The sequence below is a fragment of the Meriones unguiculatus genome (genome assembly GCF_030254825.1).
Source record: "Meriones unguiculatus strain TT.TT164.6M chromosome Y unlocalized genomic scaffold, Bangor_MerUng_6.1 ChrY_unordered_Scaffold_35, whole genome shotgun sequence".
Taxonomy (NCBI): domain Eukaryota; kingdom Metazoa; phylum Chordata; class Mammalia; order Rodentia; family Muridae; genus Meriones; species Meriones unguiculatus.
This window is the reverse complement of record NW_026843712.1, coordinates 715024-733200: the sequence shown is the minus strand read 5'-3', so window position 1 is coordinate 733200 and position 18177 is coordinate 715024. Positions and strand designations below refer to the sequence as shown.

At 32.8% G+C, this 18177-nt stretch overlaps 1 protein-coding gene across 2 annotated transcripts in view; it reads right to left on the bottom strand.

Annotated features, from left to right (window-relative positions):
* Positions 1-17577, bottom strand: part of LOC110542881 (probable ubiquitin carboxyl-terminal hydrolase FAF-X) — a 126152-nt gene extending 108575 nt beyond the window's left edge. Inside the window, exons 1-7 of one of the 2 annotated variants that reach the window (XM_060376846.1) lie at positions 17287-17577; positions 15913-15959; positions 10807-10947; positions 7563-7708; positions 5887-5966; positions 3187-3299; positions 1583-1798 (exon numbers count right to left, since the gene is read on the bottom strand). In XM_060376846.1, coding sequence (XP_060232829.1) covers positions 1583-1798; positions 3187-3299; positions 5887-5966; positions 7563-7708; positions 10807-10908 — 657 coding nt within the window. In that variant the 5' untranslated portion in view covers positions 10909-10947; positions 15913-15959; positions 17287-17577. The remainder of the gene's footprint in view (positions 1-1582; positions 1799-3186; positions 3300-5886; positions 5967-7562; positions 7709-10806; positions 10948-15912; positions 15960-17286) is intronic. The other variant, XM_060376845.1, reaches the window with a different exon arrangement.
* Between the last annotated feature and the right edge of the window lie 600 nt (positions 17578-18177).

The window sequence follows — 18177 nt, the reverse complement described above, 5'->3', positions numbered from 1 at the left end:
ACTGTGTCAGCCTGGGTTGTAAGAAACCTTGTCTCCAACTAAACAACAAATGAACAAATGCATTCTCTCTGAGAACAATAATATTTCAACATCCAACCACCAACCAATGTGATTCATCACAAAACAGAAAAAAACAGAAAAGCAGAAAAACAAATCTAAAATAATATCTACTGATGCAAAAACAATAACTAGTAAAGTAAAATCACCTAATACAAAAACACTCAACTGAAAAAAACTTGAACATTACAATGATCATACTAAAAAATATTAAAGCCAAGATAATATCAAGTAAAAAAACATTTTTGTGTCATTTCTGTATTTTGAAAAAAATGAAGCAATATTAAACTAGATTTTTAAATTTTATTTAGATTTTATGTCAAAATCCTATTTTGCACTCCATGTTCAATACAGAAATCTAAGTTAAAGATATTATAAAAGGACTAGTCAATTTATAAAAATGCATAAATGTACTATTTTAAAGGTATTTTGTCTTCTTAGACTTTATTCTGTGAAGGTGTGATTGTTTACATGTTAAAACTGTGTTATGCTTTGTAAAATAGTTAAATCAGTTCTCAAACACTAAAACTTCATTAAGAGTAACATTAAAACATATGAAACTCTGTAAGTCTGTTAATTATTGTTCATACTTATAATGGCCAGGCCAGTATAAAACAAAACTTCCACTTCAAATTAAGGATTTACTTTAGGAAATCAAAAATTGTGCATGGAGAAATGGCTTAGAGGTTAAAAGCACTGGCTGCTGTTCTAAAGGTCCTGATTTCAATTCCCAGCAACCACATTGTGGCTCCTGACCATCTATAATGTGTTTTGGTACCCTCTTCTGGTCTGCTGTCACAGATACAGGCAGAACAATGTATAAACAATAAATAAATCTTAAAAAATAAACTTGTATTAATTGCTTAATGGTGTGTATTTCTTGAAAGGAGAACAGTAGTTTTGGGTTTTTTCTGTTTCATTTTGTTTTTCAAACAGTTTCTCTGTTTAGCCCTGGATGTCCTAGAACTTGCTTTGTAGACCAGTCTAGCCTCCAACTCAGAGATCTGTCTGGCTCTGCCTCCCAAATGCTGGGAGTAAAGTCATGAACCACCACCACCCATCAAAAACAGGAATTTAAATATGAATTTAAAAATCTATAGATACTTTGTGCTATCTGAAGACCATAAATGCATTTAAAACACAACAAAGAAAACACACAGACAAAACCAACTGTATAGCAGTTATATTGTCTAACGCCAGAGGAAACATGAGATTTAGTAAATAGTAAGTATGTTGCCTGAGACAAAATGTAGGCACATCTATCCACCTATGCATCCATGCATCCATCCATCCATCCATCTACCTACCTACCTACCTACCTACCTACCAATCAATCGATCAATCAGTGTCATACACTTTCTTCAGGCTTTGGTTATGATGTTATCATGATTTCAATGTTAATGAACCAAAATATGTATTAAATTAAGAAAAGGTCATATATTAAATTGGCTCACTGCAACAGTATTTGTCTATAACCAATGTCAAAAAAGTTAACATTGAATTAAAAAAAAAAAAAACAACATACTTTTGGTACACGTTGGTCTGGAGAACAGGCAAAGAGTTCATCTTCAGGAAGCTGAACACTTGACAGTGATTCACATGGACGTGAACCATTAAAGACATGAAATTTGCAATGAGGATTTAAAGCCATGGCTAGTAGCTCTAGAAATGGAAACCAATCCTGAGACAACTTAGCCACACAAAGCTCCACCAGGCGATGGGTATTGTTAATAATATACCTCTGTTAAACAAGAGGTAGAGAGACAATATGGTTTAGAGTAAGAACAGTTTGCAATTTCAATCTTGTTAATCTTTTTTTCCATTTCATCTTAATTATTTTATACATCACTTACACTACTAATAAAGTAATATATTCATTAAGTTCATACTCAATTCACTGTATAGTTTTATATTTTAGAACCACCTATAGCACTTTCTTAGCACTTGGAAAATAGAGATAAAAAAGATTTCAGGCTAGGCAAGACTATGTACTGAGTCTAAAGTGAGAGTAAAAACCAGCTTGTTCTCCTTTTTGAGATAAGGTTTTTCTGTGTTGGCCTGTTTGTCCAGAAACTAACTGTAACCAGGCTAGCCTTGAACTCACAGATATCTGCCTAACTCTGCCTCCTGAGTGCTAAGATTACAGGTGTGCATTACCATTACCTGACTATAAAATAATTTTTTAAAACCTGAGAAAAGATTTCTAGTGATGTTTAGACAAAGGGCTGGTTATAATACATTTAATTCACAAGCTAGACACAGTAGTACTTTCTCACCCTGATATTTTATAGTCTAAAGGCAATCATTCTAAAGTCCAAGGACATTCATTATCCACTCCAAAGGAAACTGCAATCTAAGCCTTCATAAGTTTTGGCATGTTAATGGCAAAAATGCATTAATATATGTATATAGACACATACATATATGTAAAAATATGCATTAACACACATAGACATTATTATATTTACATGCACATGCATACCCACCCCTAAAATTATGTACCTTTCACAACTTCTGATTAGTTGCATTTTATAAATAATTGGCTTGCCTTTCAGTAACTTTTTAAAAAGACATCTATATTGTCATTAAAAGAAAAGTTATATCTTACAATGTTATCAATAGTAGCCTAAATTATTTTATTCTCTGAGTGTTTTTATTAACTTTTGTTGACAAATTTTGTTTGACCACATCACTGTCAAAACTAAAATTTGGATTTCCAAATTGTGAGTACTAATCCATGGTTTACATTTCATAGGGAAGGTTAACCTTTTATATCCCAGGGTCAAGGTAAATTTTTTTAAGTTTATTTAAAATTGTTATGCACTTTTATCAACTAGTGTTCCAGCTGTACTTCAACATAATTCCCTATTGTAGGTATGTATTTTAAAAATAATCACAACAGTGCATAACTCTTAGAATCAATATTATCAGAAACTGAGTAAACTCTTAGAAGACAGTAAGTTTTAAAAAACAAGGCCTTGTACTTGTACCTAGGCAAGCACTTTCTAAAAAGAATATCCTCTTTCAAAATTGCATTATGCTTAACAGTAGTCAAAATATTAATAGTAATGTTTTCCAGACTCAAGAATCACCTTATTAAACTAAGTTCGCTTTATACAAAAAACTCACATGAATTTCAAACTTCCATCCACTCATTGTCTCATCCGTTAGGATTTTTGTAAAAGACACAGTTAAAACATCACGAAAAAAACGCTGACATGCTTCACTTTTAGCATCAAGGCCTAAGAAAAGTAAATAAAAATATAAACAAGATTAAAAAAATTTTCTATATCCAACTATGTGACTACATACTACATATTATTAGAATATGGTATGGTACATGAAGGACATTGTAGTGCTTGAGAGAAAACATCTTAACCATGAAATTCAAAGGAACAGAAGAAAAAAAAAACCCACATAAAAACAAAATACACCAAATAACTGAAACAACTAAGATGTTTCAAAACATAATGTATCTTAACATATTCTAATGTAACTTAAACCCAAAATGCACTTTAAAAAATGTCATCTCTACTTCACATGACCCAGAAAAGTACTTATAAGCAGAATGTGATTATTAAATATTATTTAGTTTTTGTTCATCTTACAATATTCTAGATCATGCCCTGTAGATTAAGTATGTGACATCTTCTGAATTAAAATCTGCCTATAGTAGCTAGACTTACCTCATAAGAGAGTAAAAGAATTTTTGCAGAGACACAGTTCTATTCTAACACTTATAATACTGATTCACAAACACTTTTAACTATAGTTCCAGAGGTATACTGTGTTCTGAACTTCATGGATACTTTCCATCACTTAATATGTCCCCAAATAGACATAATGTATATATTTAATTAAAGATAAAAATGAAGCTAGCCTTGGTGGCGTATGCCTTTAATCCCAGCAATCAGAAAGGCACAGGCAGGCAGATTCCTTTGAGTTTAAGTCCATCCTGGTATACAAACTGAATCAGAACAGCCAAGTCTAGAAAGAAGAACCCTATCTCAAAAACCTCACTGCATGCCTTTAATCCCAGCTCTTGTAAGGCAGAGGGAGATAAAACTCTAGCCTGTTCTACACAGTGAGTTTTAGGACAACCAGGGCTACAGTTGAGAAACCCTTCCTCAAAAAAGATTTTTATGATACATGAAAGATAGATAATTATTCTATAATCTGTAAATGTAAAATTTAGACGCCTTTAGAAGATGAGTTTGATTCCTAGAGTCACATAAAAAAACATATAATCCAAGTGCTGGGAAAGATAGGAAGATCCTGAGGGCTCCCTGACCAGCAAAAGCCTAAACTACTTGACAAGTGCTAGGGAAATCTAGCCCCATGTCTTTCTTACTTCTTTTTCTGGAATTGCCTCAAAGAAAAGGCCCATATTTCAAAACATTTACGTTCCTTTTGTAAAAAAATAAAAGAATTCATTTTCTGCATTAAAAAAAAAGCAATCATTTAATATTAGAAAAGCAATTTGTATTGAAGAAATTTAGAGGCTTCTACTGTCACATATACTTAATTTACTGGCATTTTAATTAATAAAATGGCTATATAGATTTTGCTGAAATAATTTATAAAATATTTCTCAATGCTTTAAACCTAAATACCAAATAGACAATTATTATAGCTATCCAAACACAGAACCTTTAAATTCCTTAAACACACTTCATATGTATTAATACAATTTAACTTTTCTGTGAATTAAACCTTAAAATTATCTTATATCATGGAAAATATGTCTAAACTTAAAGCATTGAGAATGTTTTCAGTTTGCGTGTAACTCTCATGCTTAAAAACAAATTTTTATTTATTTATTTTTTGGTTTTTTGAGACACAGTTTCTCTGTGTAGCAGCCTGGGCTGTCCTGGACTGACTCTGTAGACCAGGCTAGGCTGGGTTCAAACTCACAGAAATCCACCTGCCTCTGGCTTTAAAGTGCTGGAATTAAAGGCTTGCACCATCACGCCTGACTTAAAATTATTTTTTCTTAATCTACTCTATATTCATGCCCTTGTCCAATTCCTACTAGCAGTGTGAAAGATCACACTTCAATACTTAATAGGCCCTTCATATATCAACTTTATGGCTACTGTAATGTGCAAATGACTATAGAGCAGTGGTTCTCAGCCTGTGGATCACAAACTCTAAGAATATTTACATTAAGATTCAAAACAGTAGAAAAATTACAGTTATGAAGTAGCAACAAAAATAATTTTATGGTTGGGGGTCACCACAACATGTGAAACTGTATAAAAGGGTCATAGCATTAGGACGGTTAAGAACTACTTCCATAAAGTGTATAATAATCTCCGGCTTACCAACAAATGTGAACAGTAGCTTGGACTTTTCCCCCTATCATCACTAATACAGAACATACAAATATAGATGCAATCAATTAACTTTACTCTTGCATCACTTATAATTTTAAGAAGGGTGTGAGACATACTTGAATGAAAAATTGTTGCTAAGGTTGTACAGATTTCTAAGTATATACGCTAAGAAGAGAGCTACTCTCTGCTAACATAGTGTCGTAACTTGCCTAGTCCCTATTTTGTCAATACTAATTCTAGTGGATGGAGAACTAAGAGATGTTACTGTTGTCACATAATGAAACACGTAGCTTTAATGATTCAGATATTTTAAAGAATTCTCTAAAATTTTTCTGAACCCTTACTCTCAATGAGCCTATGTACATAAATTTAGCCTTACCAGGTTATTGATATTCAATGTCATAAATCACAAATATTTAATGTTTTAATAAAAAATAAGTAAGTCTTAAAAACATTATTTACAAATATGAAAAAGCATATACATGAAACTCACCTTTTTTACTAAGATCAATTGAAGCTTCTAGAAGTACTTCTAATTCACCCTTTGGCAAAACAGGAACCACCCATCGGGACCTAATAATTTTTGTATGATAAAATTATTGTTCAGAACACTATTTAAAGTATAATTACCATAAGTTACTACTTCTATTTTAGAAAAAAGTAAAACAAACAAAATCCTTATATTACATACATAGTTTTAAGGAGAAATGTTGCCAAGTGATGTCTTTTTGGGGCATTAACATACACGTTACACCTACATACAAAGTTTAAAAGATATAAAGTATAACATCATATAATAATCAAAAATATGTTAAAAACAAATGTTTTACCCTTTAACACTTTTATTGTCTTCAACATTCTTTAAAGCATTTGAGTTTCTCAAGATACATTAATAAACCAAATATTTAAGTCCCTAAAAAAATACACTTGGGATGGTTAAACAACAAAACCTGAAAATCCAACTAGTACTTGTAACTTAAAAAAAAAAAGTGTTCTTTTAAGGAGCTTGTTTTACAATGTAAAAGAAAAGTTTTATACAGATGAAGTTGACACAAGTACCAAATTCCATATATTAGACATCTAAACAATTTTCATGAAAATTTATTTGTAAAACTTTTTATGTCTATTATCTCAAGTAAACTCTACACCCCACACCCCAAAAATTGAGTTTCTATGCTATAAATGTATGCCTATATTAAAAGTTAATGGAAAGGTTAGCACAACTTACCAACTGCTTATATTTACAAAAGAACTTCAGCTCTCTCTAAATACAAGGACTTATCAACCTACCACTACCAAGAAAATATTTTTATGTCTCCTAAGTGCTATAAAATGAGGTAGGAATAGTGTCAAATAATAGTATGTCATTTTAAATAATATAATAAAAGTAATATTAATGAACTGCAAATCTTTATAGTTTTCTACTATTAATGATTGAGCTAATAGAATTACTTAGTTCTTACTCCTTTATGAAAAAAATAACCCTAGCCAATCAACAATAAGAGAAACTAACTTAGAGATTTGCAAAGTCCATCAATTTTCCCATACCTGATTGGTATAGATTACAGCTAGGTATACAGCAGAATTGGGAATGTGGTGTAATATTCTCAGGGGACATGTAGATAGAAATATGTTAAGATGGGGCTCAAGAGATGTCTCAGTGGTTAAAAGCACTGGTTACTCTTCCAGAAGTCCAAGGTTTGAGTATCACCACCCAAATGGTGGTTCACAGCAATTTGTAACAATAGTTGCCATGGGATCAAATGCTCATTTTTAACCTCACCTGTACACTTATAATGCACAGACAGGTATGCAGGCAAAGCATCACTATACATAAAATAAGTACGTTGGGATTACAGGCATGGTATCACCAATTTCAGCTCTCTTTTGTTTTGGTATGTTAAATGATATCAAATGTAGTTCATATTTCTGCAGTCACATATATTTTCCAGTACCCTAATATAATCAATAAATGTACTAAACACAGCACGTGTCATGAAACTAGAAAAAAGGCTATTATGAGTAAAACGGTAAACCAGAGAACAGAGAAGAAAATCCTCCAAAATAGTGTCCCTCCCACTTTGCTTATTTAGTATCAGTTAACTTGGCCCAATGCAGTTTGTTCTTTCAAGTCATTATATCTATTAACATACATATAAAAAAAATCACCTGCTGATCATGCTTTCCAGCTTTGCCAGGTCAGCATGAGGAAATGAAGGATCTTCTTCTTCAAGCTGTGGTGGAGCATCACCTTGGCCTTGTTCATCTGGTGGAGTTATTGGTGAATTCTCATTGGAAGAATCAGATGATGACATCTTAATTAAAAGTTAAAAATTCCAGACTTAACCATTTATAAATACATGTATAGTACTTATTAACAGACATGTCAGTACATATTATAATACTACAAAAATGTTTACTTCAGAATGCCTCAGAATCAGATTGAAGAGAGAATATGGCAAAATTATAAGTAAAACAGAAAAGAAATGTTATCTGAAACAATCTATAAATCAAAAAGCAAGTAACAGCAGAAAATAAGTCTTTAAATGCAGAAAAAAAAACTGACGCAAAATGTAATACATTTTAAAATCTTAAATAAAAAAATTCAATCTTCCATCATAAGAAGCATAGAGGTCGGGGTGCTATAGAGAGAGCTCAGAAGTTAGGAGCACAGGCAATTCTTCCAAAGGTACAGGCCCTTTTCTGGCCTGCAGGCACACATGCAGGTAGAATACTGTATAAATTATAAATAAATAAATAAATAAAACCCAGCAAAGTCAGATACAATAAACATTAAGAGATAAATACAGAGACCACTGAAAAAAATAAAAAACTGAAAACACTTAAATATATTGTTTTTAAAATTAAGCAAATTATCTAATTTTTATTAGATTCACTAAAAAAGTTTAATAATGCAAAAATAAAGAAAATCAATACTACTTTCAAATTTCATTGAAATAAGAAATACAGTAACATTAAATACTGTGTTCCAACAAACAAGGTTTATGAAGCAAGTACTTACAGACTATATAACCTTCATGCTGAGTCATGAAGAAAATCTTAATAAATACTAGGTATACAAACCTGAAATAGACTTCTAACCAAGTATTAATGCCTGACTTTGTGAAACATGTGATAAAAAAAAATCCCCATAAAATCTGAGGATGCACAATTTGTCTTTTTCACTTTGCAAAATAATTATACTGAAGGCAAGAGAAATATTTCTTCTACTTTCACATTTTTCAGAAAGGAAAAGCAACCATTTAAAAATATTCCATAGCATCCTGTTCACTTTTTCTCCAACAAATAGTTTCTTACCTAGCATACTAAGATTTGAGCACAGTATAAATGACTCTGGGAAAAAGAGAAAGATAAATACCCAACTGAACCCTTATACACAAAAATGAAAATCCCCAATTCTAGTTCTCTATAACAAATGTTATAACTGAGATGGTGGTGGATAATGATAGTAAGAAGCACTAGGCAAAGTAAAAGCTCACTACAATATTGAGAATAGCTATTGCTTTATTTTCCTCCAAACATACCATTATATCAAAAAGGAGGTGTTAAAGAAGCTTGTTTTTAGGTTGGTAGTGGTGAATGACACACGCTTTTAGACCCAGTATTTGGTAGGTAGAGGAAGGCAGATGAATCTCTGTGAGTTCAAGGCCAGCCAAGCTAACACAGAGAAACCCTGTCTCAAAAAAAAAAAAAAAAAAAAAGTTTCTTTTCACACAGTATGTTCATATTTTACCTACAAATATCAAGGCATACTGAAGAAATGGAAAGAAAGGGAATAAGTAAATCTGAACAAATGGAAGTATCAAAATTGTCCTAACAGTGGAAGAGATTGTCAACTATCAGTCTGTAAATTTGAAATAACTATTAAAATGCTAAAAGTCCTCACAAAAAGGAAAAGGTCAGAAAAAATGTAAGCCAAGAGTTGGAATTGTTGAAAATAAAATAAAGTAAAAATATAAATACTGTAACAATGAATGAGAGAAAATATAAAGGGCATCATCAGTACACCAGAGAGAAAAAAGCTTAGTTTAAAAATGTTAATGAAGTATGAGAAACCTATATATGCAGAAGAAAGAGAACTAAGCAGAAGTCATGTCTGTTGAAATAATTTAATTACTAAGAATCTCTAAAAAGAAAAATTCAGATGTGATTTAAAGCAAGATAAAGCAATGCATCACTGATAAAAGTTTTACTTTCTGTAAAGATGGAAAATTCTACAAATAACAGTTCACAAGTTTTAAATAAACACACTTGTGAGTAAGATAAATAAATAACCCTTTTTTACTATAGCCATGGTACATATGTTCATAGTGACTTAACCAAGTTCCTGGTTAGTATCAGTAATTCAATCCTTGCATACCTGTCTAGATACTATGTGTACTTTTAGGTGTCTCTGGGAATATATATCCCCAAAAGATAGTTCAAGCCAGCATAGATGGGTTAGAATATTCAATACCTATAATGTCTAAAGTTCTTATTAATAAATATAAAGGTCTCCATGTCATTATTTGGAAGCAAGAGCAGTATTTGAAAAGCCTCTACTTATAATTTTACATTTGGCATCCAACATTTGGCTAGAAAACCAGGCTTAGACCCAAAAATAGTTCCAGGTGGAAGGTGGTTTGCTAGTGAAAGAGTGATAGTAAAAACCTTTCAATTTTACATTCTTTAAAAATAAAGGAAAAATAACGTAAACATACACAAAAGCACTCACAGGCACACACATAGAAACAAAGAAAGAAGGAAGGTAAGAAGGGAGGGAAGGAGGAAGAAGGACAGGAGAGGTTTAAGTACAGCCAAGTCTGATAATCTGAATTAGAGACTTAAATAGAAGAAGTAGGGGGCTGGAGAGATGGCTCAGTGATTAAGAGCACTGGCTGCTCTTCTAAAGGTCCTGAGTTCAATTCCCAGCGAGCACATGATGGCTCACAACCATCCATAATAAGATCTAGTGCCCTCTTATGGCCTGTAGGCACATATGCAGGCAGGATACTGTATAAATAATAAATAAATAACTTTAGAAGAAATAAATATGTGACTCTAAGTTCTTTTATTTCCATATGTACACTGAGGTACACACATACATACCAAGCCAATAAGGGAGTATCACATTTAAAAAAAATGTGACTTAAATATTAACAGCTTATTAAATCTTATGCTTTTAGCCACTTATAATGAATAATTCAATTTTGACCTCAGATTTACAATTATCTTTAGACACAAAAACACAATTCTCTAGGTCTTAGGTATACTACTTAAGTTTTTCCAGTTACTAAGAGCAGTATCATTTTTCTTAAATGTAACTAAGTGGCTATCATGATTAAAAATTATTCAGAATAAAATCCAACTGTTCATATTCTACAGTGCCTGAAACAACATATTGTAATGTTACCTGGTTTTGTTGGAAAGAAGACTGAGACTGTCCATCAGGAGTCTGTCCCTGACCTTCATTCCCTCCTACTGGAGTGCCACGAGTTGTGATCTTCATGATCATCAAAGAACAGACCTTTTCTGGTCTGTTTGTGAAGCTGTCCTTTAAGAAGAAATTATACTCTATTTATAAGAAATATAGTAGTACTAGCATATACCAGTCCCTGAATCTCTTAGGTAAAACAAACAATCCTGTAGAAACTATTTTAGTAACATAAAACAATAATAGAAAAGATGAAAATATTTCAACTTGAATATATTCCAAATTTAACCAGTCTCTACAGTAACATAGGATTATAAAAATGATATAATAGCAAAGTTGAAACTTTAGTAATATTTTAACTCAACAACCTGAATATGTGTATTAGCTGTCAAAATACACATGAGTAACTTCACAATGAAAGGTTTAAGAGTCATGAAGTATTCTGAGTTATTCTCCTCAAATATACAAAACAGACTTATCTTTAAAAACAAGAGGCACAGAAAGTAAAAATGTAATTTTTTATGTAAATACTAAGTAAGCAAAGTATGATTATAACTATCTCTACAGTTAGTAACAGTACCATGTAAACTTTCCACCTTATTAATAATCATTAAGAAAACTATAAAAATAATTTGACTAAGAATTTAGTAAAACTAAATTTAGAATTCAGGTTTTTTTTGTTTTTTGTTTTTTTTTTTTTTTTTGCTTTTTTTAAAGACCAGTATCATTAAACATTACTGAGGTGAAGGCCAAACATGAATTTGTCTCTGAAAACTGCCAAGTTAAGAAATAATGTGGCTAGAGAGATGGCTCAGTATTTAAGAGCACTGTCTGATTTTCCAGAGGTCCTGAGTTCAATTCCTAGCAACCACATGATGGCTCACAACTATCTATACTGAGATCTGATGCTCTCCCCTATCCCTCACCTGGCAGGTATACATGCAGTCAGAGCACTCATATCATATACGTAGAGTAAATAAATAAACCTTTAAAAAAAGAAAAATACTATGATTCCAGAAAAGTAATAGATAGGAAATGGAATGAAAAAAAGGTAAAATATGCATAAATAGCTATGCATTATCTCCACAATGACAACTATATCATATAAATTCTTTTGTGTTCTACTATATGTAATTATTCCAACAGCCTAATTACACAACCTTATTATCTTCTTACAGTTTTTATTGCAGTGGTAGTATTTGCCTTGAATACCAGGCAAAAGATGGGATCTCTGTGAGTTCAAGGCCAGCCTGGTATATAGAACAAATTCAGGAAAGTTATGGCTACACAAAAAAAGCCTGTCTTGAAAAAAATAAAACAAAACAAAACAAAAAAACAGGAACAAACATTTTCATAAAATTGAAGGGACTGAGTTTAAATTTGCTACTAACTTTAATCTGTTCTACAGAGGAACTTACCTGTCTGTTTTCTTCCAAAATTCAAAGAATGGATTTTTCCCTTTTTATTATTTACATTATTCACAAACTGCTTTAAGTTAGCAGGCTCTACAATGGCTTTGAAAATGATTTCCTCTAGAACTATATACAAAGTTTCTTATACAAACTGACTTTGACAGCACTTATACTAAAATTGGAACAATAGCACAAGGATGATCCAAAAACTGACTCACTCTTTTATAACTCTTCTCAGGCCATATGTACATTTTGTCTATTTAAAATACAAATCATATATAGGAATACATGTAGAACACATGAAAATGAAAACATTAAAAGAAAATAAAAAGATTAAAGAAGAAAATATAATGGAGGAGCCAATGCAGGAGAGAAAATACAAGGAAAGTAATGAATAAATGAAAAAATCATAAGAGGAAACAGCAATAGCAAAAATGTTATCAAACAGTAAGCAAAAGAAATGTAAATAAATTAAAATATCTAGTCAAAACACAAGATAGGCTGAGTACATTTAAAAATAGAATCTAACTCTTTTAGACATACAAAAAGATTAGGAAAAATCAGAATGACAATAAAAGAAATGAGAGACTAATGAAGAGGGAGAAAAACAAGCATGTTCTCTTCTGAAATAAAGCAGGAGTCATAATTAAGCAAAGGAAGTATTTTCTATGTGTGTAAATTTTATGGCTTACACCTCTGATCCCAGCTCTCAGGAAGCTAAGGCTGGCTGATCTCTGTGAGTTTGAGGGCAAACCTCAAGGGAGCTCTTCATGACAAATATCAGGCTAGCCAAGGATATATGGTACAACCTTGTCTCAAACAAACAAACAAAAAAAATACAATTTGTATACAATGTATACAAATATACAATTTAAAACCACAAAAACAAATTAACAAACCAGTAAGTTCTATCAAAGACACAGAGAAAATAAACCCTTGTGTGATATGATTATGAGTGCAAAATGAAGTATGCTTCAATAACTCAAAAGAAAATCAAACAAACCTGTTGTGGTGCACTCTTTTAATCTCAGCACTCAGGGAGACAGAGGCAGTTGAATCTCTTGGGAGTTCAAGGGCAGCCTGGTATACAAAGTGAAACCAGGACAACTAAGACTACACAGAGAAACTCTGTCTCACAAAACAAAACTCACAAAGAGTTAGCCTTCAATCTCAAATATGATCCTTCCCACAAATTAAATATAGACATCTAATTTGCATATTCAAGTTCTTATTAATTATTTGTGAATATAAAGAAAAACTAGAGTGTGCAAGTGCCTTGAGAGATGCAGAGATAAACCATACTACAATCCACATAAAAGTGTACTATTATTGACCCTTTTAAAAAGAAGGAAATTCTGTCACTACAACAGCACCACCTTTTAAGACATTAAACAAGGATATACATTAAAAAGTCAACATCCTACACCATTAAGGAAATAAAAATCACAACTGTAATGACATTTCATCTGATCCCAAACAACAAAACAAAAATAAATTAATTGAAGTATATTAAGAAAGAAGTCTTAGAGTTTTTGAAATATCAATAACTAAATTCATCATGGAAGTTAGTAAGAGCATTTAGCTTAAAAAAAAAATAGGAAGCCGGAATGCTAACAAACAAATCCCTGGCATAGCCAAACTTACTGTGGCACTATTTATTACAGCTACTAAGGAATCCTCCTATACTGGGGAGGAGGAAAGATAAATTATATTTATCTTATACAATGTATATAAATTATACAATGTATATAAATTATATTTATATTCTGTGCTTATCTATATATAATTATATTTCAAAAGCAATTTTTAATTTTTATAATTCAACTAAATTACCTGGCTTAAAATACACAAATTTTTAAACTTTAAGGTAACTAGTATGAGAACTTCCTACATAACTTACTTGTACTTCAAAAATCGAAATGCAGCATTAACAAGATTGCTCAGCTTGTAAAGGTGACTGCCGAAAACCTTAGTTCATTCCCTAGGACCACACCCACTGAAAAAACGAGAAAATCTTGTCTTCTGACTTCTACCCTCTTGCTATATAGTTTCCCAACCCCATCCAGAATAGGAATGTAAAAAGAGAAAGAAATATATTTTTTAATTTTACAGATACCACAAACAAAAAAACTTTGAAAAGCAGAAAGGCACCAACCCAACATCTGGGAGAACAGATAGAATTCCACAAAACTGTAACAGAAATCAATAAGCCCCTTTAAAATTAGCATACAAATATATATAATTACATATATATTATCATTAATATTAAATTAAATATATATTATACATTAAATATATATTAAGCCCACATAATTACAATAATATAAAAATTTTTACCTGAAATCATTTGTAAAAACCTTTAATCTACATACACTTATATTCTTCAAGCCAGAAAAACAAAAATCTGAATTAATAAAATTAGAGAAATAAAAACTAAAACCCCCAAAGCAGGGCAGTACACACCCATCAGGATACAGCCAAATAAGGACTGGAGGAATTGAAAGCCTCAAAAAGCTCATCGAACAGAAAATGAAACTAACCTGGAATGCAATTATTTAAACTAACATAAACTCAATGTACAATTTTGTATCATCCCAAAACAAATCAAAACATAATTGCTCAGAAAAAGGGATTTTTGCAAATTAATTATTTTTCTATCAACTTAATAGTCTCAAAGTAAAAACAACCCAAATATTACCCAATGAATGAGTAATCAAATGACATGTGCAAACAATGGAATACCATTAGCATTCATAAACCATACACCACTCTATAACAAAGCATTAATTTCAAAGATAAGTGGAAAAAATTGTACACTAAGATTACATATTATGTTTCCTTTTATGTGGAAAACTTAAAAATTATAAATTAATGATGAAAAGTGATCTACTAGGAATTGCCTGGACCTAAAAATGAAATCAGAGGACAGCAAAGGAACAAACTGTATCTGGTACACTAAAATGGACTGGGGTGGTGCTTTCAGAATGCCCTAGACATGATTTATAACAGGAATAAATTTACACAGAAATAATACTGAATTATTAAATTATGTAACTAACCCAAATACCAAACATTATTTTTATCAAAAAGCTATAAAGCTATAAATTAAGAAACTTTTTGCCTGTTTTTTTGAGACTGTCATTATAGGGTTCACAGTAGAATGAAATTTGCTCAGGCTGGTCTCAAACTCAATGCTCCTCCATTTTAGCTTCACAAGTGCTGGGATATTAAACGTTTAAGAACCATACTTAAGAAAACTCATCTGGCTCTTTAATCCAAGAACTCAGAGAGACATAGGCAAGCAGATCTCTGAATTCAAGGACAGTCTGGTCTACAGAGTGAGTTCAAGGATAGCCAAGGCCACACAGAGAAACTATCTCATCAAAACATAGAAAAAAAACAAAACAGAACAAAAAAACACACACAAAAAAAAACTAGGCACTAGAAGAGGCAACCCAGTAGGAGGAAAAGGGTCCCCAAAGCAAAAGTGTCAGAAGCAGCAGCTCCCCACAGAATCATTATTATGAAGTACCACATAAACGATAAAAAGCTAAAGCCTAGGTCAGACAGTTCAGTCTCTAAGCCCCTAAGAGCCCAGAGTCCAGGTTAGTTGATTCTGTGTAATCAACTTATTTTTAAGACAGAAATAAACAAAGTATCATTCTGAACTCACCCTTGAAACACCAAGGACAAATACTTCACTGTTTCATTCTTCTCAAACTGGAAAATTAAAGTTTAAAATGTTAAGTAAAATCATGCATGTGAGCTTTGAATTAAGTATAAATACAGGCTGGGCATGGTGGTGCATACCTTTCATAAGTGCTCAGCAGAGGTAGGCAGATTTCTGTGTGTTCAAAGCCAGCCTGGTTTACAATAGTGAAGAAAGACTGATGCTAAAACATCAGTTAATTACATACCAATGAAAATATAGTTAATAGTTCTTTTAGTTTTTCAAGATAATGACTTAAGATTATAACTACTAGTTAACATTTTTATTGTATTAACTTGGTGATGAGCTGCAAGAAAAACACTGAAACTTTCTAAATTTATTTTTAAAAGTGAAAACAAAACATAGTGTAATCTAAACACCTCTTTTCAGTCAAGGCAGACAAATGTTCCTTGGGTCTTCAATATGTACAGCTTTCTCAATGAGGCAACGTCACTAAAATTACAGCACAAATATCTAACAACCATTGAGTTAAAAAGCTGAATAAAATTCTCAAGCCGTAGCCAAAACTGCAGTTAACATATTTCCTTTGGCAACTCATTAATGTGAAGCTTTCACTTTTACAACATGACAGTAATCTAGTTTTCACAAAACTTCGTCAGAATTGAACGCACCCTTTGAATTCTGTGGCAGCGAGAAAACATTTATGACGTCATAAAACTTTTATGACACATCATGAAAAAAAACGTTTACCACTAACAACTTAGATACGTTTTATACGTATATTAACAACCAGAAAAGTGGGAGACTAAAGCCACTTCACGACGGACTTTTTATTAAAACATCTTTCACAGTACGTTCAACCTCAGCAGTCTCTTGCAAAGACAAAAACCTGCTTTGGTTTCTCGGTCAAGATGTCAGCTTACGGAAAGATAAATATAGACTGACCATAAGCAGTATCCCCAGACCTAACTCTACTGTAAATTACTCTTAAAACAGTAATGCCATCTGATCAAGCCACCGGTGGATAAAGGCACACGACAAGAAGCTTAAACATTTATCAAGGTTCTTCCTTGGTCCTCAATTTAACACAACCGGAAAGGGAAAAAGAGGGTCAGCCATTTTCCCTTCCATACACAAAAATCAAACTTCACGTCAAGCAGACTTTCTAAATCGTTAAGACACGAGGGCGAAAGATACAAGCCACTGCTTCATTCTCCTACCCTGTCTGAACATCCAGATATTAGCGCTTCTTCTCCTCTGAGACCGCAAGAGTTGCCGCGTCAAAAAGCAGTTTCCCACAAACTGACCGGCTAGAGTATGCCTTTTCACACAGGAGGCTACTATTCCCTCCTCCTTTACTGCGAACAGGCCACTTACCCTTTTTTCTGTCAGGAGAGCTGGCGGCTCTAATCGTAGAAGTCAGTTTCTGTAACTCCGGGCGTTTTCCCAGCGTCGCCTCCGAGTTCTCCCTTAGTTACGGCTTTTCTCTGACCAGGATTCTAGACCTTATGATAACACAAAGTGACCACCAACATGAGGGAAAGGTTACACCCAGATACCACAATCAGGGAAAAAGGAAGTTTAAGGTCTTTCCTCTTAAAATATTACGGGGAACCCAAAGAACACCTCAGAAACAAGACAAAAGCCTACCGACCCTTATGGCGCCACCGTTCGAAGTGAGGGCTCCCAACAGCCTTAGCGTCGCGCAAAGGCTCATGGGGCTGCAACGGCCGAAAGCCACGCCCCTTTACCCTAGTTTGGTATTACCGCTTCCTGCGTTGGTCCTTTCCTTTTAGGGTTTTTTTCTCCATTTCCGGTGTGCGTATCTAATGAATGGTCCGGTTAGAAACTGGTGAAAAGAAAACTTTAGTTCCTAAGCACGAATGAGGTGGCTAAGGGAGGAAAATCGTCTTTGAGCAGTGTTTGAGGCTTGAGTTTCATACGGAGTCCTAAGAAGTGGTAGGAGTGATCAACTATAAATGCCTCTAATTTGCACAAAGCCCATGAGCTCCTAAGTTTATACACACACACACACACACACACACACACACACACACACTCACAATTTCGCACCTTCAGGACAGTTTGAATTGTCGTTGTTTATTACATTTTCCTTGGGGGAGAGAAGTCTGTGGGAATCATTTCTATTTGCTTAGCACCAAAACCATACTGTCAGGCTTGTTAACAAGCATCTTCTATATATATCTGAGTCATCTAGCCTGCCCTCAGCATAGTTCTAAATACGTTAGTGAGAATAACTTCTTCCTG